The sequence below is a fragment of the Thunnus maccoyii genome, chromosome 2, assembly GCF_910596095.1.
Source record: "Thunnus maccoyii chromosome 2, fThuMac1.1, whole genome shotgun sequence".
NCBI classification, from domain to species: domain Eukaryota; kingdom Metazoa; phylum Chordata; class Actinopteri; order Scombriformes; family Scombridae; genus Thunnus; species Thunnus maccoyii.
The window spans coordinates 18,008,347-18,033,255 of record NC_056534.1 but is presented as its reverse complement, the minus strand read 5'-3'; the positions used below and the strand labels follow the sequence as shown (position 1 = coordinate 18,033,255).

Genomic DNA, 24,909 nt, shown 5'->3' with positions numbered 1-24,909 from the left:
GGGTAAGAGAGACTGAGAGTGGTCTGTCAGTGTTGATCTGAGGTCACGCCAAGTTATTAACCCCTCCGCTTGAATCACTCTGTCACGGGTAAACAGCCAGGAGTAAATAATCACACTCTGCTTGCCACCCTCTCACCTTTGACCAATTGACATCTGCTTGAACAAACTTCCAGCTGCCTTTTTTTTCCCCCTCTTAACATCAAACATAGGTATTCTTTAAAAATAATACAGAGTCCTGAGGTTGTACCGTCCAAGTCCCATGGGTTGTTTGTCTGTAGGACATGCATCCATAAATCGCACCTTCCTATTACAGTGCCTGTCTATACAGCATCTGACATCCTAACTGAGGGCTCTCTAGAGACACCTTCAAAAAGTGATTTATCATGAAATATGGACACAGCTAAAACAGTAAATCAAAATTATGATGTGCATTGTTTAATAACGTTGTTTAATCTGAGATGAGATGTGAGACTGATCTCATGCTCCCACTTAGAATCACTAAACTGTTAAAAATTCAATGCATATCATAGTTTTCAATTTCACTGAAAAATATTGTAATGTTCAGGTTGCTGGTTGCTTTAAAAATGCATAATCTTCACTCATTTCTTGCTGATGGTATTTGCAAGCATGCATAGCATTAGCTTTAAATATAATCTTGCTTGTTTAGAGCTAAATGAACTGCTTGTGCTATTTCATACACCCCTAACACATGCTGCATATGCTGTCAGGTGGTCATTGTTATCCAAATCCCTATTCTAATTTTATATAATTTACCTTATTTTAGCATTTTTTTTACCATAATAATTGGTCTATAACATTTTTACAAGATGGTAGACAAACACAAAGTGGACAATTTTCAATGATTTGGTTGATCAGATGATGTTACACTGTAATTAGAAGATTGTCGTCTTTTTCTCTGGTGTTGTATTTTCCCTTACATGGTGTTGTTGTTTGCTTCACACCTACCTGCTAAATTTTAGATGCTGTTGTGTGACATCTGAGCTAAAAGCTTAAATGTCAGGAGTAGCTGTGGGTAAAGTGGGAGTGGAATTACCACAGCCTTCATAAAGTCTGTGTTCTGGCTGTCATGTCCTCTTCTTTCTGGCAGAACTGTCATCGCAGACAGGCAGAGGAGCTTTAACTCTGCTTATACTCTTTTGGCTTTGAGTACTGACGCTGTTGCTTTGTGAAGCTGCTCTGAGTTCAGAATTTGATTTCGTGTGTGCTTTTATTATGAGTATGTGTGTACATGCATGTGTGTGTCTATTTGTGTGTGTGTGTGTGTGTGTGTGTGGGGGGGGTCCATAATTTTTTAATTCGAACTTTGATTCAGATATGCTTTTGAAACAGTCATACATCATATATATTCAAACTCTCCAGCAGTAAATCTAAATTATGAAACCCTGTCCTCTAGAAATTACATTTATAGACTATAGGCAGGTCCGACTGTGGCTCAGGAGGCAGAACAGGTTGCCCACAAACCGCAGGGTTGGCGGGTCGATCCCCGGCTCTTCCCATCCGTGCGTCAAAGTGTCCTTGAGCAAGACACTGAACCCCAAGTTGCTCCTTGTGGTCAGGCCAGCACCTTGCATGGCATATGTGCAGTCCATTTACCATTTACTGAATGCTACTACTGAGCTCATATGTTAAATATCAACATTTATGCAACATAACATCAACATTCAACCCAATTCGGGTGGCCTGAAGTTTCATACTAATATCGTATTTGTTATTGCAATTTAGAACTTATTAGAAGATGATTGAAATTATGTGACTGAAATTAAGGATGAAAATGAGGGAATAAAAGACAGTGAAATTGCATTTTCCAAATAATTAAAACATGATAAATCCAGTAATAAATATAATAATTGATGGGCAACACCAGAAATAGAAGCATGATAACTGATCACTCGTGCTTGAAGTGTAATGATCTGGGGGATCCTGCAAACTTGAAACATTCAGACATATCAACAAAATTCAAAACAAATCTCTATATTAAAAGCAAACAAAAACTAAGTAGCTGTGATATGAGACTTATTGATTCTCCATATTGAGCTTAAGGCCAAGCTTGGAGTGATGGATGTTTGACAGGAACATGTATGTGAATGTAGGGAAAAAAAGTAGTGGGAGAGGTATTTTAAAGATACCTAACACTTCCTAATTTGATTTGCTTGGTTCATCCCATCTCATCCCACGCAAAGCCATATATCATTTTATTTGATTATGCTTTGCTGTCTACTAGTGTGTATGAGTAAAGGGGGATAGCATGACTGCGCAGTGCAGATGCAATATATAACTGATAAACTGAGACATCTCAATTGTGCTCACTGTAGCAGTGTGATGATAACTGGATCATAACCAGATGATCTGGCTCTGTTACAAATGATCCACCCTCATTTGGAGCTGCAGAGGCCTGGCCAAAATGGCTCTTTAGCTTTTGAACAGTATCTCACATCTTTCCTCTTTCCTTCCAATTATTATGTTAATTGATGCATGGGCTGCTTAATACTCCAGAAATGCTGTGAAAACACTGATGCCCAGTGTTCTAAGGTACGAATAACAATTTAAACAGCATCAGTAGAGACAATCTGTGCTCCGTCTGCTCAGGGATCTCTACGATCTATGATTTTTTCCCCTTAAGATCACATATGCGTAGGTCTTGCAGTAGGCGTAAAGCCCATAAGCTATTAAATTTCATTGGTGTGATGTTTGTTTTGCCTCTTTTATTGTATAGGCTGAACATTTTTCTTTCTTTCATAGTTTGATTTTTCTAAAAGGACTTTTTTTAATAGCAGTGGTGAACTTAGTTTGTTTCCATGTTCTTCAGATCATAATATTTTTCGTAGGCACTTTCCTTTCATAAAAGGACTCTACATAAACATGACATGGACATATTTACATCACCCCAGCCACCCTTCTCTCTCTCTCTCTCACACACACACACACACGCATACACATATACTGAGAAAATTGATCTTTACTCGGTCCCCTTTAATTTCTTTCCCTGCAGTTTGTCATTATTTATGCGTTTTTGTCTCTTTTGTCATCCTTGATTACACTCATTTTCTTATTCCAGGTCAGGTCATTGCTTCTAAAATCAGTACTCGTTATTAGACCATCCAAAAATGGTGATATTAAGCATGGAGAGTTTGTCATTATCTGCTTGACAAAGTCATGTCTTCTGTTTTAATCAGCACCCTGCTGCTGAAAAAGTTTGCCACTTTTTCCATTTTCAAATGAGTCTCCAGAAGCTAACAATGGGTGGATTAATGAATAGATGCATGGTTTGATTGGACAGTTTTACTGAATTAAATAAGAAACAGTTTTATTCAGACATTCCCTTATATAACTAGGCAAAGTTGGAATCTGGAATCACAGGACAGAGAACAGTACTCCTAATAGGCTTTGCACTAAAAAAAAAAAAAAAGGCCACAGCTGTTGCCCCACCTGTCTCTTGTCAGCACTTAAAAGGTATTGAAATTATGACCCTCTTCTCAAAAAAATGTGTGTGCATTTTGACTTTTTAATTATAAAAAAAGCAATCACATCACTCGATTCATTGATGGCAGCAGCTCAGAGATCATGTGAACCCAGATGCATTCCCAGCATTAAAGTTAGAATTTATTGTGTTTTGTAATGAGAGCGGTGTGAGAAGGCAAAAGGGGACCATAGCAGTTCAGTGGAGGGAGCTGTCTACAGTCACCGGGTATTACACAGCCTTCTATGTTGCGCACAGTGGAGACGTGAATACCTGTCATCAGCAATCATGAATAACACTGTATTAAAGGAACCGGATGTATAACTACTCATTCTTCCCCAGACATTAGCTGGGGAGTCAGAGATGTCTATGGAACAATGAGGGATGATATTTTTCTTAATTGGTGGTGTTAATACAGCATTGTGTCCCTTTTTCTTTTCCTTCCTCCTCCCCCTTGTTTTCCTTCATCTGGGAAATATCACATGAATTGCAAAATCTTTAGTCACAGTAATGACGTAGGAAGATGCACCCTGCTTCCACATTAGTGCTTATACCTTTAAATGTCTTCTCATTTGCAGTCAATAAATTGAATCATAATGAAAACCCATTGAAGACATCTTGTTCTGGCACATGTAGGCATATCAAGCTTTGATCTTAAAAGACTGCAATTTTTATGCAGTGGTAAATGGCACAAGATTTTGATAATCTTGTGCCATTCATTTTATTGCTTATTCTACTGTTAACCAGAATAGTGTACCATAGCGAATTAGATATACACAGTAATGTATAACAGGATTTAAAGCCTGTAACACATTTTTACATAGTATATGGGCAACAAATCAAACTAGATTTGTGAAGGCAGTAGTGGAAATTCTGAATTGATCCTTTTAATTTTGTTGTGTAAGACACTCTTAAGTGCTGAGAATATTGACCTGTTTTGCTAAAGTACTAATTTTTTTTCTGTTTCCTCTTTCCTACATGTGTTGTTTGACATGAACTCTGCATTCTCCATAACAGGTAAGTCAGTTTTTAGTTATCTATTTATTGGTCCAGCTACCTCTCTATCTATATAGATAGTGGGCCCATTTATGTTTCATGTATTCATTTATGTAATATTTAGTATATTGGTATTTGTGGTATACATGGGTAAAAAGATACACAGAAAACAGGGCTACTGATTGGTAACTATTTTTGATGACATTTTTAAAGAAAAGTTGAATTCTTTAAAAGCCTATTTTTTCACAAGCATGAACAGTCACTGTGTGCTGTTTGTGATCCTTCACTACGACCATATTCTCAAACTTTTAAAACGAAAATGTCTGCTGAGTGGATAACATAGCTTCTTCAATCTAAATTATTCTCTCTAAGATGTTCCACAGGGCCGGACGCATCTCGTACACTGCACCAATTTCCACTGGGATTGTCCCATTTTTCTAAACGTATGCCCTCAGAATACTTTGAAAGATGCTGTGATCACAAAACATTTCTACACACTGAGGCCTTACCCAGTATGACCCAAATGTTCTTACATTCCAGCAGCAGGCCGATCTCTAAATCTCTAAATTTGAAAACACTAGTTCTTCAAGGGTCAAGAGAGCTTGAGAGCTCAGCATCACAGCAGAGCTCATCATCCTTTGGCAATCCTCGGAGATTTAAAGTTTTCTTGTAATATTCCTAATTTAACTTCACATCAAATACAAAATAAAGATGCTCTGGTTTCATGTGAGGTTGTTTTCCTCGTAAACATCGTTACTCTTTTTAAAAGTAGTGATTGTAAAATCATGTTATACTAAATACTGTATATGGAATAGACATATGACCCATCAATGACCCTGAGAACACATCCCTAATAGGAACAAGTTGCACTTGAGCTAATGTTCAAATGCCTTTTAGCATTTGGTAAACATTTCTTCAATCACTGCTACTTGCAGTCGTTTTCTCCTTCGCTTAGGACTCCTCCTAAAGTGCATAAAAGTCCTCTTCCCTAATCCTAACGGTCCTTTACGCTTTGTCCAGACAAGGACTAGTTTAAACCTACAAAGACAAGACATCTCACCCATAATGACTGACTTCCACAGACAGATTTTCAGTCTTGCAGACAGAAAGGATTACATTTTTTTAGGAACTGTCTTAAAAGAATGCTGCACTGCTTTTATTACATCTCTATTTTAAAAGCAAAACTCTTACACCCAGTTGCCAAAATAGAGCCATTTGTTTTCTTACGATCAAGTTCACATTTTGTTCAGACTGTTCCAAGAACACATAGTAGTCTTTTTTATATGTGACATTCAGGCTAATATTTAGTATGCTAATGCCAGTGTTCAAGCATTAGTTTGTGTTATTTTACAAATGTGCAAACACAGTATCATATTTATCATTTTGTTATTCAAGAACCAAAAATATGGCCATTATGAGGTTAAGGTTAGGGTTAATTGAAACATTGAACATCACCATGTTAATTGTGCTATATCTATTGTTAGCAACTGCATTAGCCACCTTTTAGCAACCAAGCAAAATGAGGCAGCAGGCAAATATTGCCGCTTCCCTGTTTAAAAGTGGGCTTTGGTTAAACCAACAACATCCTCTCTTAATGCAGCTTTTGTCCCTGAACAGGTGAGAACAGAAGTGTCATCATTTAGAAATAAAATCTCAGCCAGGTCTTTACATTGTAGTTAAGTCAAATGTATGTAGTTAGAGCCCCAGAATTTGATAATATGGTGGATGCTTATGAACAGAGAAAGGAAAAGACTTTCAATGCTTTGTTTGATAGGTACATGTGAAGCCATGTAGAGTTTTAATGTCAGGCATGGTGACAACCGCCAGTTTTTGATGTTCGATAAAATAGACAGACTATTGGTTTTAGATGGAAAATACTGCATCTCATAGTGATTTTCGGAGAAAAAACACAAACAGGTGCATGTTAGAAAGCGATTCATTGATGTATATAGAGTATGTTGTTGAATCTTCTTTGATGTTCCCCTGTGGATGAGTTAATGTTACTTAAATCCTGTTTACACATACATATACATGCATAAAGGTACATAAAAAGGCACATCGCAGCCAGACCAGCTAATATGTGTTTTTGCTGTAGAAATGTGGTATGTGTAGGGTTTTTTTTTCAGATAGGCCATCAGTAGTGAGGCTGAGGATTTACTGTGTCTCAGCCAAGTTTGTTTTATGACAATGTCATCTAAACAAATATGCATATTGCAGAGATATATTTGTCTAGCAGACGTTAGAAAAATTGCAATTTATATGTGTGTGTGTCTTTTCATTTGTGCAAAATCTTTATTAATCTGTAGCTTAGGGGCATGACAGCAAAATATTGACAAGTTTAGACTGCTGCCAATTTGAGTGACTCTTATTTCTTGGCATTACATGTTTACTCACTTATAGGCGTTTGTGTTTTCAGTGTAAACAAAGGCAACTTTTTAGTTGAAGTGTGTGTGTACTAGTAGTGCGCCTTCATTTTGTACAGAAATGTGTTACAGTATTATGCGTTAGTGTTATAAATCCAGGGGGCTAATTTGAATTAGGCTGATTAGCAAACATGCTAATATCAGGGCAATTTAAACATCAGGGTGTTCTCTGAAAGATTAGTTTATTATCTTAATAAATGTGATTTGAGCAGTAGCTGTAAGTAAGTCATCCTTTTTTTTTAATTGAACAAATATTGTTAGAGTGTTACATTTTGACTGAATTATGTATCTTTATTTAATCAGATCTTGGCTGTATTAATAGGTATTATTGTAGCACACTGTAGTTAAATTTTGGAGGATTAGTTCCAAATTTAAAAGGACACATTAGATAAGCAGATGTTGTTGAATTGCTTTTCTTAAAAACACAAGAGCTAGAGAACATGCAGGCAGTTTGGACCAACTGAAATAGATGAATTATGGTCAGTATGTTCACAATCGTTGATTCTTCTCACACACCTGATACATAATATCAGAATCAATGCTGTGAATTGGTGAGTCAAAGCTGTGAGATTGTCATGAATCCCATTTGGTTACTTATTGTTTAGACACTCCATCATAGTCCTTACAGGGACTTTGAATAGCTTATCTTCCCTCTATTATATTCAGGGGATATCAATCTCCCATGGTGGGGCCAAGTCTAAAGTAAAGAAATATACAGCCTGACAGAGCCTATCAGACTATAGATTCAATCGAAGGGGGCCCTGAATGGCATCCCTGTAGATTTGAGGCAGCTATTTCTTTTTTGTATGGAGGGGGTCCCAGAGGGGTGGTGTATATTGAGTTTGTTTTGAAAGCGACGCTTCCATTAGATGGGAGTCAGTCATCTGGTTCAGTGCTAACGCTGGCAGAATGCCTGATTCAGCATCACTCTCTGGGCAAGTGTGATGCAACACTGCACCATTCATAAAGGACTTGAACGCAAAATTCTCCAAAACTGTGAATTAATTGCACTTTATATATGCAGTTAATATTACAGTAAAATAATTATTAGGCCATCAGTTTATATCCAATTTTTTGTCATTATTGTTATTTGGCCATCTCATGTTTTTCTGTTTTGTGTTTTTAAGTTACATTGTCAATTATTTACATTTAAATTTATATGTTTTAATCTGTAGCATCTACACTCTTCCTTTTGCCTCATAACTAACTACTCCTCTCCACTAGTCTGCGCTGTACATGTAAACATACAGCTGGGTTCCAGCAGTCTGTCCCTCTTTGATATAATAATCAGGGTGCATGATGTGGTGTTTAAGCCGGGGAATAAACACATTAATAAACATTATTCCATAATAAGAAATTCAAAGGTGCTTATTGCTTTGAGTCAGACTCTAATTAAAATCACTTTTTGTCAGTGTTTTGCATCCATTATTTTGAATTTCTGACCCTTTCTTCCCACTGACAGCCAGTCACTCTCCTGATGAACTTGCGCATTATAAAAACAGATTAAGCCTTGGTCTTTGTGTTGTTGATTTGCATTGCATACTAATGGATTAGTAAAACTGAATGGAAACCTCTTGGTCTCTTATGGCCCATCTGATCAGTCTAGCCATTCAGGCAGAGCCCTCCCTTTGCAAAATCAGTTCAGACCAAAGCTTATTCAATGGAGTCCTTGTAACTTCAATAGATTTTATATAACCCAGAATAGCTAGCTTATGCAAATTGTGCCTCCAAATCCACAAAAGATATCACAACAAATTATGTGACTGAAGGGTTATTGTATAAACAAACAAGCAAATGAATGAATGGATGGATGAATAAATGAATGAATTCAGACCCATATGGTGATGAATGCTGTACAGCTCTGTGACCGTGTCAGGTATAAGTCATGGGCAAGGTCTATACCATAATTTAGAGGAGCTACCTCTGCAACCTTCTACCTTAATTCTTCTCTTAAAAAAAGGCACCACTGTAAATTCGGCATGTTCTGAGTCAGCACGAAAAGCAAAACCATGAAACAAAAACGGGAACACTCTTCCTCACACCACAACCTTTTCCACAAGCTCCAAGATGCCCAAAGATTTGTCTTCTATCAGATGTCTGTAATAGGTGCAATAACATAAAAGATGAACAATATAAAAGCCTTTCAGAGCTTCACCAAAGCTGTGCAGTGAACCATACACTATTGTACCATACTGCGCTTTGTCTTATAAACAAGGAACAAATCATCTATCTATCAATGGCATCATATCTACAGTATCTACTATATCTATCTGTCTGTTTCCCTGCAGTCAATGCCATAGTGTCATCTCTTGTTGTGAGTACAAAGAGAGTATCGGCACAGTCTCTGGTCACTTGACAGTTATTTATAAGTCTTAAATGACAAACTGTTTGGATTTCAGTTATCGATTTATTACTGCATATACCCTCACTTATGTGGTAGAGGAGTCTTCAATTAATCTCTTTCCCCAGGTGGTCCACTTGGTATAATATTGTTTTTGTGCAATTCTTTAGACAGTGAAGAGGAGAAAGATTACAAAACACAGGCACACTTGTACATTATCGTAATTGTAGTGAAAGTGCAAATGTATACAGTACATTTAGTCTAAAACGTGGCCATTATTCAAAACAAAATCAGAAGTTTGTCATGGCAGACATGTTTTTAAGCATGGCCTTTCAGTTGATTAGCATCCCAGAGTGAGTTTAGCATCAGTTCTTTTTCATACTGTGAACAGTTAACTTGTCTAAAGCTGACAGAAAAGTTAGTTTTCCTTATTTCCACCTAATGCATTAAGACTTTTGTGTTAAGATTAGATGTATTTTCAGCACATATATATACATATATATGTACTTGTTAAAACAAATTATTGTAATGACTGATTGATTGAACATTTTTATGCAATTTTTTCAATGATATATTTATCTTTTATCCAAGACATGTTGGCTTATTGAAATCATTTCATGGTGTAAAACCCTAAAACCCTTTCTAGAAATAAGGACATATTGATGAATACTGTAAAAGAACATCTATTTTTCAAGTGTGAAAACAAAAAAGGTACACTTTCCACTGTCTTTGGCAGTGTAATCAAATAAAAGAGTTTTGAGAAGCAGTAAGAGAGTGTATCCAGGACATATTATCCGTACAAATCCCTCTAGACTCAAAGCTTTTCATACTAGGATTATATCCTGCTAAATGTAACATTAGAAGGAGACAACATATTTTTTTAGAGGTACGTTTGTTATTGACCAAAAGAGTTATTGCTCTATCATGGAAAAAGGTCGGTAGGCCAAGCATCAGTAAATGGATTTCTGAATTATCTATGACTCTGCCCGTACATATGCTATCAGGGGTAATCAGTCACTCTTTTACAACATTTGAGGTCCCTTCATATGTTATCTAGAGATGACAGACTTAGCCCATATAATGGAAGCACCTGGATATATAAGTAACCCTCTGCAATGTCCAAATCCGTCAAAGGTTCTGATTTTCAATATTTGTACATAAATATAAGATGTACTTAAACTGAAGTACATCACCCTAAGTGTATTAAGTTATTGTTAAAATCAATAAAGATATTGTTGGTGGAAAAAAAAAATTAAAAATTCTATTATGTGCACAAGATCAAATCTATATTTCCTGACTGAGATCAATTGTCTTATATTGTACATAGCTGGGTTCAGTCATGTCTTACCCATCTGTCTATTCACATTTATCCTAATACTGTAAAGAAGGACATGATTCTGTGTTTCTGGCTTTTATCTCAGTGACTCATAAGAAGAGTTACCGAACACTTGTAATGCCAGTTATGCCTGACAGTTTGATATAACATGCATAAAATTTACATTTTTTTTCAATTACCTGTACTGCAAAATAGGAAGTGTAGGTGGGTTGTGTAAGTAGAAATTGTGATACATACTGAGTCTCCTCTATGAGAATATCAGTTTATTCTGATTCCTGCTGTGACCACCTTTTTGCCCAATCTATAATTAAACTCAAACTTAAAAGCCAAGTGTTTTGCAAACGACCCGAGGGGGATGCTGACTTTTTGTTGCACTTTAAGTGAGCATTTATTAATACATGTCTGTGTTTTCACAGTTTTCAAAACACATTTTCATAAAAGACTTTTTAACTTCAAGGCACACTTTCCCCTAAAAGGCTCAGGGATAAAGAAAGGCATCATGCGTATTGCATGAGAGCTACTTCTTGTTTAATTAGAGAGCTTGCCTTTATTTATTTACAAGGCGTTCAAGGGAGCTTTTTCTGCGGTACATGATTTCCTCTGGAAGTGATCCGTAATTAAAAATATGTATCACACCTCCTAGTGTAAAAATTATAAAGAGCAGTTGAGGCTCCCCACTAACCAGACGTTTGGTTAAGTCATGCATGCTTCAGGGACCTGTGACAGAGAGAGACTCGGAGCTTACAAATCTGTACTACTACTCATCTATCTGGCTCTTGAGGCCATTTTAGTTGTCAAACTCACTTTATGTAATTGCTAATCACTGTGGGGATGCTTTTTGTTCACCTAAAAATAAGATGAGCTCAAAAAAGTTAAAATTTATGAGTCTTTGGCTGGCGTTGTCACATTGTGAAGCTAAGAAGACAGACAAATAAACTGGATCAAATTGTAAGGTAATTGATGAATGTTAAAGGTTAAACTTGCTCCTCTTTCCTTTTTTCTGACATGGTTTTAAGAGATTTTAAGAGGGTTCTGCTGACAAAATCAAGCTCAAGAAAAACCTTAAAAAAAATATATATATATATATATATACTCACAGTCCACTTTATTAGGAACATCTATGCAATCTAATGCAATCCAATACAACAGTTCTGCCAGAAATTCTACTTTTATGAAGCCTATACATTTTCAGGTTTTGTTGACATTGACAGAAAAGTGATAATTCTATTTTATGTTTATTATTGAGGTTGTAGTGTGTGATGGTGGTGTACTGGAGTGCATTATATTGAAAAGTGTTCCTAATATTTTGCCCTCCTCATGTATGTTAATGGAGTGGACAAAGTATTAGGAACACCATGCATCTTTAATCCTTTTCTCAAATGCGACAATTCTGCCATGATCACATGAATTTTATTTTGATTTTGTTTCAGTGGTATCAGATTTTTGACACTTGAGCATGAACTTCATATGGACAACCAGGACAGAAGTAGAGCCTGTGGTGCTTGTTGTTATTTTTCTTTTTGGCACATGAAGGGAAGACTTTTAATTGCCCTTATTAATCCAGCTGGCCTGCAGAGATGCTGTGACTTCCTTGTCTTTAAAGACCAAATTATCATAATGAGCATTGTCACCATTCATATCACAAAGCTGTATCAGGCCTTTGCCGTCACTGAAAATTCAACAGTATCTTTTGAAACATGGACAAAGAATAAATACTGTAAGTATGAGGACAGCTTCTGAAAAAATGAAGTTATTTAAGTTGAGACAGTTGGGACATTTTTGTGTGGCCCTGAAGCAAACATCGTGTACATCACGTCAAGTGTGGAGCTTAGGCTCATAAATCCTCACAGTGATTTGCATACATGTGTAGCAGTTCTCTTTGCACTGTGATGTGATGGTATGTTTCTTTAGGTCAGAGTAGGAAATAGCAGCCTACAAATAATGTGTATATACAGCAATTTCATTAGTGTGTGAAAGCCTCTTCATGACAATTGATCTTTCTATAAATGGATACTTTTTGTGATTCACTTAATAATGCTTTTATTTGTATGTTTTCAATGGGCTTTACGATTTGTCTTTAAACTTATTTTAAGACCTTATTCTAAACCTCTCACTGGGAAAGTTGCAAACAGAGTGTGACATCTTTTTTTCTTATCATGAGTGGTCAAGCCCGTCTAATGACTGTTAGAGTAACTTTAATATGTGTTTTTCAGACAGGTGTCCTGCTAAGAGAATATCTCAGGGTTTCTAAAGCATCTCAAATAATGTGCTTTGAATGTCAATCGGGATTTAGCACTCGGGTTCTATGTTCTTTTTTCTGCTTTGAGATCAAGCTGTTCTTGCTTATTTATCTTCAGAATCTCTACTCCCTTCAGCTCCTCTGTCATCTTACCTGCACAGTGTGCATGTGCAACAGTCACACAGGGAGCGTGTGACACTATTTTCTCTTATCAATCAGAAACATTCATGTTGTTCAGTCAACACAGTATCACAAGCATTGCCTATTCGTGGTCTAATGGCTTTGTTTCATATTTCCAGGTAAACTGTCCTATTATGTCTGTATGGGAAGGTATAATTCTGACATATAATAGGATTTTGTGATCATTTTTTCTCTTTTTCACTCCATGATTGAATTTACTGATGACTGTTGAATCTAGCTAGATTCACAGGTATGGATATTTTCTATCAAATACAGCAATTGCTGCGTACGTCATGATTGACGTTTTATTAACAAATACATTTTTGCCGCAGTTAGCAAGAGACTACAAGAGCATATTGTATGTATGAAGAATATTTTGTGTCAACATGCCCTGTCAGTGGGGAACTGCTCTACTTCAGTGTTTGTAATGCATAACAAATTGAACGGCAGAACCTCTGTGGGAGTATGGGCTCGACATCATGATGTACTGTAGGAATAACACACTGATCATAAGTGGCTAATGAGAAATTTCCAGACAGTGGCAATGTCCAAACAGAATCTGTGGGAGGTTTCCAAAAACAGGCTACAGGAAATTACTTTAGCTTTTTTACAACAGAATATTTATAAATTAGAAAGTCTATTACAAGAGCAAACAAAAAACTTCAAGTCAAAAGAAAAACTGGTAACCATAACAGAGCAAAGCAAGAAGTATCAAAGTAGAAAATTAAAAGGGAGGTCAAAATGTTGAAGTTTACAAATTTTTAAAAAGTATGTTTTTCATTCTGCATGTAAGCCATGTTGATGGCTGATCTTATTTTTAATTTGTGCTTTGTAACAGCCAATAAAGCTCTTTAAAATTTCAGCAAACTGCTCCATGGAAAAGCATCCAAGATGTACAAGGTAAATTATGTATCTCTGCAACTAATGGATGCAGATGTAATAGCTACCATTTTGAGTAAGATGATCAGAGCTATATGCCTAGATAAAACCAGATAATGTTTCTACATTCCCTACTCAAAGATCCTATAATTCCTTGATTTTGGAAATGCTTTGCTATAGTTCACAGAGACAAATAAAAAATCCATGTTTCATTCTTAATGAAACACACAGGGCTCAGTTACTGGCCCTTGCCTCAGTAATACATCATGTTAACTGAAGAATGAAAGAAGAATAATGGTTATGCCTGATGCTGCCACAAATCTGAGGATTCATCAGTGAAAGCCAAGATGAATAGGTTGCCTCACCTGACTTCAAATTTCACTGTGATGGAGACTTTTATACACTGGCCTTCTTTAGAGAGCTGCTTTGTATTTTTAACTCATCCCTGGAAGCCATGTGTAACTTAATGACACTGGTTTTGTTGTCATAATGTATTTGGTATTGGTAGCTTCTGTCAAATTAGATTTGAAAGATTTCAGTTGACACTTTCTCAGTGCATACACAATATGCCACCATTCTGTTATTGCTAAAGTAGATTTAAAATCCCAGGGAGTGGGAGAAATACCTACACTTCTGGGTATATTGTTTACCGATTATGCAGGTTGACTACCTGGGTATTTGAAGTGTTAAATTATCTGCTGGCAAAACAAAAGTGCACATTTGCCCAGTCTCCACTGACGCACCTAGGGAGGCAAAAAGAAATTAACATCTCAGAATGTGAGCCCAAATTTCATATAAAACCTGTGGTAGTCCATCAAGGACAATTTATCATCATAATTAAGGCTATACAGGCCCCACCAGTATGTACAAATGTGGCCTGACTCATTAGACAAAGTAGATGTTAATAAATTATTTGCACTTAATGTGGACACACTGATGTCAAAGCAGGTATTTTCCACCAGCTGTGAGATTCGTAACACCTGTGACTTCCCTCGGTGCTGTGTGAAAGTGCATGTTTGGGAGTTTTAACCTACAGAGAGCAATTCTGTAGCACTAATTTGCCCTACATGATGCAGTATTGAAAGTATTTTGGCCTCAGAAAATATTGGAGTGTTAAGTGAATACCTCACTGACACACCTTAAAAAGTAGAATATTATTACCCTCACAAAGGTAGTATTTATTGCTGTTCTAGCATACCTTTTGCGTGTGTGCATAGGACTATACTTATTGTGTACAAAAGTCCCACTCACTGTTGCTTGGTTACTAAAACTAAAGCTGTGCTCGGTGTAATAATAATGTAATAATCAAGGTGCATTATGTCATGGAAAGAACTATGTAAATAACACTTCAGAGTTTGAAGACAGGAACTCATCGTACAGAATGTAAGCAACCTTCTTGTTATTAAAATCAATTAACTGGCACACTCAGCTTTACCTGCACTTGAACATTTTCTGTTGCATCCTTCAATCAGGCCTGTATATCCATGTTCTACTAATGAAGCTTCAGCAGTATTACAGAATCATTAGGATAAGATCAAAATAAAGAGGTTCTATAAAAGAGGTTGTCACTATTGATCAAATGAACTGTACAAACTCTATAAGAGTTACAAGAGGGACTGTAAGTATTGGACCCAACCATCATTTTCTTCATTTCAAAAGATTATAGTCAATGCTAGAAAAATATAATTGAATTAAACCATGACACCTTTACCATTCAGTCAGAACTGTCAATTAAGTTAATATCCATACAGTCCATCTCTCTCTGTATCTGTCAGTGGCTGTCTTCCTCTACTTTTCCTGTCAAATCTAAGGCCCTGTTTTGGTAATGCTCTTAATCACCAAATTTGTCCCTTAATTAAAGGCTGTGTTTAAATTTACAAACAATTTAAAAAATTTGAAAAATATTAAAAACTAAAATTATTAGGGTTTATTTTCAACATCATAGCCGCCATAATTATAACAACATTAGGATCTCACCAGGAAAAGAAGACATAATGTTGTTCTTTTATGTGTAAAAAGTATAAAGTCCATATGTCTCATTATTTTACTTTCCTTTAATCTTTTAGGTTGTAGCTGCACTTTCAGTCATAGCTGCTTGTATTTCCTCCACATTATGAGAGGAAAAAGAGACCGTCTTGATGTAGCTGCAATTCTGCCTTGCTGACAAATTTTACATGTTTATTTTCTGAAAATCAAAACTACTGTCACACTCTTCTTTTCCTCTCCTTGACTTCACGCTTGTGTTCATTGCAATTAAGAAGAGAGCACTCAGGCGCATAGATGAAGGGACTAAATATTTAATTAATAGGACGACACATATACACACTTTGGGTGCATGCTGATGAGTTTTGTTTATTAAATACTGCTGTTTAATTTGGAGAGTTGGAGGCCTCATTTGGATTTGAATTAACAAGGCATGGCAAGAAAAAACTATAAAAATACTTTCTTTCTTTGTCTTTTAATGTTTAGATGACAGTTTGTAAAGGAAGATTTTTGTGTCAATTAGTCCTCTGTCATTTGCATGCTCTAAAATATAAATGCATAGAATTACTTGAGTCAAAGAATAATTGATGCCATCAACAACTTCTGACACAAACTGACACCAGTGCATGCATCAAATCATGGTGGCAGTATATAACAAAAAGCTGCACAATGAGCCTATGCTACAAGGGCTAGCTTAGCTTTTACTGCAGTTGCATATGATTACTTACTCTTAGCACATTGCTTGATAGCACCAAAAATAACCCAGATAAATAACAAAGAAATTCTTGATAACGCAAAGAAATATTACAAATCATAAACACATGCATATTTATGAGGCTATTCTAACTGCGTACAGCAAAACCATCATCCTCAAGGTATCTTGCCTGAGGAAACACATAAATGAAGCTACAAGAAAGCAATTATAAGACACACAAAGAATCAGCAATAGTTTTGACGCACAAAAAATAAAGTTAGTTTGAACTGTGATATTTTAGTGGCAACACTGATAACTGGAGTTTCTTCATTTGTTTCTTCAATCATAAAGGTGAAATTGCACTGTTTTACTGTTTTACTTGATGTGACACCAGGATTTGCTCATGGACAGCAATCAATGTGGAGTGTTCCAGACCTCAAAACCCTGCAGATAAACACAATAAGACAAGCTGATGCACACTGATGGGATTACTCTGTTGTCGCCATGGTGAACATGGCCTCGTTAGACGTGGCCCTCTCTTGGGCCAGAATAAAGGCCTATAGATGGATAGATTACAAGACAATGCTGTGTGCTACTGAGTTTTTAAACACATTACCAGCAAGTTATAATGTTGTAGTGAAAGAACAATAAATGAGTTTGACACTGAACATAGTGGTGGTTGTGGAGTAGGTCCACAGCACAAACCTGAACCCCTTGTGTTCTTATGCTAGAGGCAGTCACATCAAAGTGGATAAAAGTCGTGTTATTATTTCTGTATGCCCTGTGTTGAACTGGAGTTTTCCTGCATGTAGTACAAATTCACTTTTTAATTCATACAAAATTGTACACACATTTATGATTAACACTGAAATATTCTGATTTAAAACTCACTACCTTATTCATCAGTTGTGGTTTTCAGTCATTCCTGTGTTTACTTTGTATATACCAGTCACTTATAAATTGGAAACTTTTTCTCTCTTGCTGATTTACATTGTGGCACTGCCTCAGAAATGCCATATTAGGTGAGGGGGAGCTATCCCCCATTACTTGAATATATTGTTTTTTCAGAGCATCTTCATGGCCAAAAGACACCGAGAAAAACAGTCGGCATAATACTCAGGAGAGGCAGTGTCTTTACAGCCTCACAATAAATTGACACGAATGGAGATCACGAAGCAGGTGGAGGCTGTTAGATCCTTAAGAGAAATGCACACAATGATAAGAGAGAGCAGTTTGATTTAAAAGTTTTCACTATAAAAAGCAAGGTTGCAGCCAAGAAAAGGAACGTCAGTGCCCCAAGAGGAGGCTGCCAGTGTGCTCTCCCACACCAAGTACACCAGTGCTCTCATTAAAGATGTGTCGTCTCTGGCATCATTCTAGATGGGAGCATGAACATCATGCCCAGCAATTTACTGGCCGATAATTGGTAGGCAATCTCTCTAGAGTCTGTATTATTTTGGACTGCAGAATTTTATCCTTTTGAAAATTCTGCAGAAATTAACTTACTGAAATCAACAATGTTCTATGTGCAACACCAAGTACCAAGTGCCGTTGCAAACATGTTTATACAGACCAAAGTTTCAACCTGAATAAGGCTCTGGACTTCACAGACTTGACTATAAAAGTTAGATGATGCATTATTTCTAATCTGTCCAAATAATGAACTGTCATGCTTTATTTAAACATGCTCTCTTGACTGGGGCTAAGGTTTACTGAGAGGGAAAGTAAACATAGCCACTGATGCTATGTGGTTTAAAATGAGTAGGGTTAAAAGTGTAATTCTGAGATTAAAGCTTAAAGTAGGAGAATTTAAACTTCAATAAACTCACTAAGTAAAGGCCTCTATGGTCCATTAAGACATTAATGGCTGCTACTCTCGATTTTTGTGCTTTTAAAAGTGCCATTAGAAAAGGGATTTTTTGATATGAACATTAAAACAGATGACTCCATAACATGAAAGAGTGGCTAGTACTACCAAACCCACTGGGAATTAACACCTAAATGTGTTGAGGTTTTATTAATTAATTAATTTATTTTCACCTCCGTCACCACAAGACATGATGCGGTCAAATCAAAGCACTCTGAATGAGAAACATCTGTTGTCTTTCATCTAAAACACTCTATATAAGGTTTAAATAAACTAAACCAATACACATTTAATTGATTTGTCTGTCAAAAAGACACTATCCAAAGTTATAATTGCTGTGTTGAAATCTCTAAACTCAAGATTTCTCATTCCTAATTAATTGACAGTAAAGAGACTCCATACCCAAACCTTAGTATAAATTGCTTTGCAACAGTGATTGATTCGATGTATACTGTCAGATGTGTTCTGTTCCACATGCTGCTGATTTGCTGAACGGTCACTTGTGTTTAGCAGGATGCAGCATACTAGGAGACTGAAACAAGCAGCCTGCCTTAAAACCAAATCGCTTTCATGCATGTTTGTAATTTTCATTTTCCTCCAGTGTTTTGTGATTTTTCAGTTCATGCCTTTTGTGGCCTTTCAGAGAGATTGACAACCCACTATGTTGCAGGCTTTAGGCAGTCCTTGTTCTTCAGGGGAATAGACTATCATAATCCCATAGTAATCAGGCAAGGTGAAATTAATTTAGTTAATTTGGCACCTTTTAAATTATGTAACGTTTTTTAGGGTTCATTTGGTTCACCAGTGGTCAGCTGATGCTGTAGGTTAGCACAGTGATATGTGATGCCTGCAAGCTGTTTTAGTACAACAGTTATGTAATATCAAGTAAGCAGTTGCATCAGCTGACTTGTCATCACAAAATTTGTTTTAAACAACAGATGTTTGGTTTCTTGTTGCTGAGGAAACTGGTCTAAAACAAAACAGCAAGCAATAATATTTCTTTCTTTCTTTCTTTTCTTTTTCTTTCTTGCTTTCTTTTTTTCTCACTGTCACACTTTGCACTGGGGTCAAACAGAAGATTGTATCAGCATGCTGCATGGCACAGAGGATTTGGACACTATTTGATTCAGGAGACCGCTAGGATCAATTTCAACCTGGCCAGCTCACTGCTTGGGTAGCTTCTGTGGCTGCCAGTTCAGGGCTCTGACCTGGATTACGATGCTCAATCAATGGGACTCAGGAATTTTACCCAAAGCAAGCAAGAGATAGAAACTTGGTCCTTCAGCATATACACACATGCTTTCCCATGCTCACATCCGCCTTTTCATTTCCACTTTTTAATTTCAGATGTCTACTCTGCCAAGCTTGTTTATCTAATTCCATTGTGGTATCTGATGCTGGAGGTACACATACATCAGCATACACAGATTGTATGAGAATGTAGTTTCCCATATTGTCTTTATGGTGGTTTGGAATTTGTCCACAGTGGATATTAAGGGTTTCTGTTTCATACTAAAGTAAAAAGATTGCCCAACTCTTCACTGTGGCTGCATTGATATTAGTAACGGCAATAGCATCTCTTATGGGTGATTGATCATCAGTTGTAGATAAATGATCACATTGCTTATTATTCCTTAGTTCCTGTTGTCGTAGAAATTTTAACTTTAGGTGTTGTGACATTACATTAGAACAACCAACTAACGTGATGTATTTTGGCATCAAGGTGGAATTAGACCGACCGATTTAACATGTCAGACATTTTTGTTTTGATTTTGTTACTCAAGGCACCATTGAAGACAGCGAGTCCTGATAAAATTCTGGTCAAAAGTAGTCTTTTGTCAATATTGCTCTATTCAAATTAAGAAATTTAAATTCATTTAACTCAGGCATTGTTTATTTACAAGAAATCAGCTTCTTCTGCAGAAGGTACTCTTCATGCATCAAATGCCAAAATAAAAGACGAAACATGTTAACATCGTGTTAACACACTAAAGCAGGTAAAAAATGTCAGGTTATGACTGCATTTGTGTGTGCCATCCTCCTCTGCTGCCACACTATGATGAGCATTGTAAGCCCTGCCACTCATACATTGGTTGTCTGTAAAAGATCAGAGGGTTCAGGTAGTGTCGAGTGCCCGTGGATGGATGGGTGCTTTGAGGCAGACAGGCCATGCTTTATGGCTCCTTGGTTTTGGAGTGGCAGTGCCAGAGTGAAGTGTGTCTGCACAACAATGATCACTCAGAGCTGCTGATGCAACCATTGACAGCAGAAACACTTGTTTTCATGCACATGTGCTCATGTATGAGCACAAGACAAACACAAACACACCTACTCTGTCAGTAGGTGACATAACAACAATTTTAAGTCAGATAAAATTAATCCAACCACAGATCCTGGGGGCAAAAACAACACTTTACAGAATTGGTTTGAAACCAACCAAGGGAAAATGTTAATTGTAGCCAGTGTCAGTGAATGATGAGCACAGCTGTATGGTATACACAAAAACACAGACAAGCACAACAAAAGACAGTGAAAGTGAGTCAGTGAGAGGTTTTTTTTTTCAATTTCCTATCCAATCCATGCACAGACAAAAAATAAGCACTTTGAGACAACCAAAGCTCAGAGTGTTTTAGGTGCTTTCTTGTACTGTTAAACTTTCCCATCACATATCTCCTCTCTTTAAATAGGACAGAGGAGAAGGAAAGCAACAGAAGGAGAGGGAGGTTCAAGGACAGAAAGGGGAAATGTGATTGATCTAAAGGGAGATGTGTCTGGCCAGGCTCTCAACTATACCCCCCCACCAACCCTGTTACAGCCCATAGATCCAGCCGTCCTACCTAAGTCAGGGTGATGGAGGACCTTGTCTGCCTCTGTGCTGCAATGAGAAAAGAGAGGGGGAGAGTGCAATTGTACAGGCAGTACTGGACAAGTCTGGAAGTCAGCTGACATGGACAGTAACCTAACAAAGTTCAGGGCCAAGTCTAATGATATCAAATTTTTACCTCATATTAGGAGACATTACATGAATTGAGGCTGTAAGTGCAAATATAATTGAAGTTAGAAATAGTTTCCTAAGTAATGAAAACATATCTGTCATCAAAGGCAATATATGAAATTCAGAATCTAGCCAATAATTTTGTCTCAAAGTAGTACACAGAATTTCAAGTCATCATTAAACTGCCGCACAAAGGTAGGAGGAAATTTACTTTGGACTAATATCTTAATGATACATGTGTATACATTACATATATTTATATGTATCTTCATCTTCTAGGCAGGAGGTAATCATGTTGTCATTTCACCATTTAATTAAACAGAACATATACATATTGCTTAATGTCTACCTTTAAATATGGAAACTCACTCCATCTACAGTGGCATAATAGACTAATTCCACCAATCCATTTTATTTTCTGGCAGTAGAAATACATGAAATACTGCCCAAATGGTTTGCCCTCCCACCACAAGCCATACATCTTGGGGATTCAAGCAGAATCATTTACTGCCAGAGCAAGAGCGGATGTAGCTATGAGTAGGAGTAGATGAGCAGGGGTAGGAGTGTGCTCTTGGGCTGAGATGGGGGATGTGACTTAACTCATTTAGTTCCTCTCACAAAATGAATGTGGTCATTTCGCTCTTCATGGGGTAAGACTCCATTGTGATATCCAATACCCCCCTGAGTGACTTTGTGAGTGAAGTGCTTTACTATGTGAATGATTAGCAGGAGAAGATGTTCAGAGATTTAATGGCTGCCAACTGAAACAAAGGGACAGAGGAGGTGACCAAGAGAGATTGCATGCTAGCAGGGTAGGAATAATTACAAAAGTAAGAAGACGTGAATGAATGTGTGACATTCTCTAAAGTGTACAAGGTCAGAAGAGGACGGTTTTGGAAAGGAGGTTCCTTACTGGTGGATGAAGGCTGACTTAAGAGAAGAAGGGCACCTGGGGAGAGGAGAGGGTTCAGTCTGGCCCTGGATCCACTCCAGTGTGCTTTCTGGCCCTCTGATACTCTGAAAGCTCCTGGCCAACCTATTGACAACCTTGGCATCACTAATGAGCCTTTTGGGCCTGAACGTCTGCAGCAGACTGTAACCCAGGCAACAGGCTAGCCTACGCATGCTCCCTGAGATTTTTTACAAAATGACAAGTGGCTGACGTGAAAGCCTGCTGCTGTATCAGGTGTGTCAGCCTCGGCCAAAGTGACAAAGAGGCTTTATACTGTAACATAAAGGTTCTGCCTTTATTCTTCACCCATTTGTATTTTCTTTTTTTACATTGGGTCCTTTGCTGCGTTTAAAGGAAAACATTCAGAAATCACATCAAAAGGAGTTAAGCCCCTGTGTTTCTTGTTCTTCCTTGGCCTTTGCTTATTGTTCTTTTCATTATTCTCCCTTGCCCTAAAATGATCCATTATTGTGAGAGCGCAAGTCCTCGAGTACTCAAATGTGATGGATTTTGTTTAAAGTCAAGGTGCTACTTCATATCGTGGCCATTCACTTCTGAATGTAACATTTAGAATCAAATTTCCCTCAGGTTCCTTGGTTAACACCAAATACATGGCGCATATTGATTTTCTTTAAGACCTTAAAATGGTTTTGTGGCTATTACGGGAAGTGAGGTGTACTTCTACTTCTCAAACTCTTTATGTTAGAGCATCTAAATTCAGACCTACACTGTAATATTGGTTGTCCAAGGTGTGACAGATTACATTTGGTTGTGCTGTACAGGGCCAACATCAGAGGCTGAAAGTGCCATTTATTAATTCATTTTACGTTTCCGCTATCAGCTTTGCTCTCTAACTCAAACATGAAACTAGATTACAAAGAAACTATATCTACCTGACGTACAGTAAAACTTCAAGGGTCTATATCTAGATCACTGCACTTATTAGCCATAGTTGCTTTATCAAGTGATACAACTATGCCACCCGACTAATGTTAGGTAGTTAGGATAGCCTGATTGTTAATGCAGGTTACCTTTAGCTTTGCCAAAGGCTGTGATGGTTTGGGGGGCTTTTTGCAATCTCAATGAAGCTCCTAAATTTATGCCATGCACATTCAAATGTGTCATTCATCTTGACATGTTGCTGGTCTTTGAAGCAACTACCTTTGCACATATATTGAGTCACTGTGCTTCCATCTGGAGGGGAAGGCTTGTTGTTTTTCATGTCATGCCTACCACATGTTAGCTAGACAGCTAATTACCGGTCTAGATCACACTAACACATACAAATAAACATTTACATTTAAGTCCCTCTCTCCCTCTTGATTAAAAACAGACAAAGTAATACTATGATGTTTTGAAAAAATGCTGATAACACTCAAATGAAGAGCACATTTACAAAAAGCACTGTTGTTACCAGTGATACATTTCAGTCCCACTATCTCTTAAAATGTGAGTAAGTGATAGCATTCTGGAGCCCTGTACACTTTGGGTACATCTGGGTTCTCTCATAACAGCCCATGTGGTGAAACATATCCAGAGTGACACAACATATCACAAATCGATGTGTTTTGTACATTTGAAAAACAATTCTGCCGCAAGCTGTTGGACATTTTGCACTGTAGTAGGTGTAATGACAAATGCATCTTTGCAAGGATTAGCTTCACTACCTCCGCCTCCAGCTGTCCAGGAAAAAAAAAAAAAATCTGCATACTGTAAAAGAGGGGGAGTCCTAGGCAATTAATAAAACCAGAAGATACAATAAATGGTAGTACTTGGAATGATTTCCAGGCAATTGAAACATCTGGTACTGGCAAATTAAAATTTTGAATTGAAATATTACTCTCTGCCAGTCAGTAGTCTTGCTATAGGCTGAAAATGTACACTCACTTCATCAGTTCAGCATGTTTTTCTGTAGATTGTTAACAAGACTTAAGTAAAAGAAGAGGTTATAGGTGAAAGAAATGTCATATTGCTCTGAGCTTCTAGCATCTGTCTTCACAACTATGGTTTAGCAACTTCAATTTTTTAGCCCCTTTTTCAATTCTTAGCTGTACTGCAGTGTTAGACCTGTTTCTGTACTCTGCTATTGTTATGTCCAGGCTTGCCATGGAAGTCATACCACTTGATAATACACCCTGTTGGTAAAACACATTGGCACCTTGGTCATGTTGTGAGCGGAAATGTGTTGGTCGGATTTGAAATTGGTGTGCAGTGATCATCAGCACTCACCGGTCTGTCTAAGGAAAGTATGAGCCCTGTTTTCATGGGAAGGCATTTGGAAAAGAAAGGAATAGCTTAACTCTCTGGGTGCTTACCAGCCTTACATAGCCTTAGTAGTTGGGGTGATGAAACTTTTAGAGCTAAAAATATACACCTTTCCAGTGCTAACGAGCCATGAATGATGTTTCTGGCATCCACACAGAAAGAGGTATTTAACAGCAGACAGGCAGACATGTGGCTTATTTGTACAGGTCCCCCCCGGTTCCAATAGCTGTAGGGGATCTTATCTCGTAGTATACAGATCTCATCTGTCATTGTATAATGAT

The 24,909-nt window shown here is 37.3% G+C and overlaps 1 protein-coding gene across 6 annotated transcripts in view; it reads left to right on the top strand.

Annotated features, from left to right (window-relative positions):
• Window positions 1-24,909, top strand: part of ctnna2 (catenin (cadherin-associated protein), alpha 2) — a 338,033-nt gene that overhangs the window by 130,128 nt on the left and 182,996 nt on the right. The window contains exon 8 of one of the 6 annotated variants that reach the window (XM_042431138.1): window positions 21,104-21,650. The exons of 3 other annotated variants lie outside the window; for them this stretch is intronic. In XM_042431138.1, coding sequence (XP_042287072.1) covers window positions 21,104-21,166 — 63 coding nt within the window. In that variant the 3' untranslated portion in view covers window positions 21,167-21,650. Of the gene's footprint in view, window positions 1-4,495; window positions 4,571-5,014; window positions 5,048-21,103; window positions 21,651-24,909 lie in introns of those variants that run through there. 2 more of the 6 variants (XM_042431171.1, XM_042431147.1) reach the window with 2 other exon arrangements.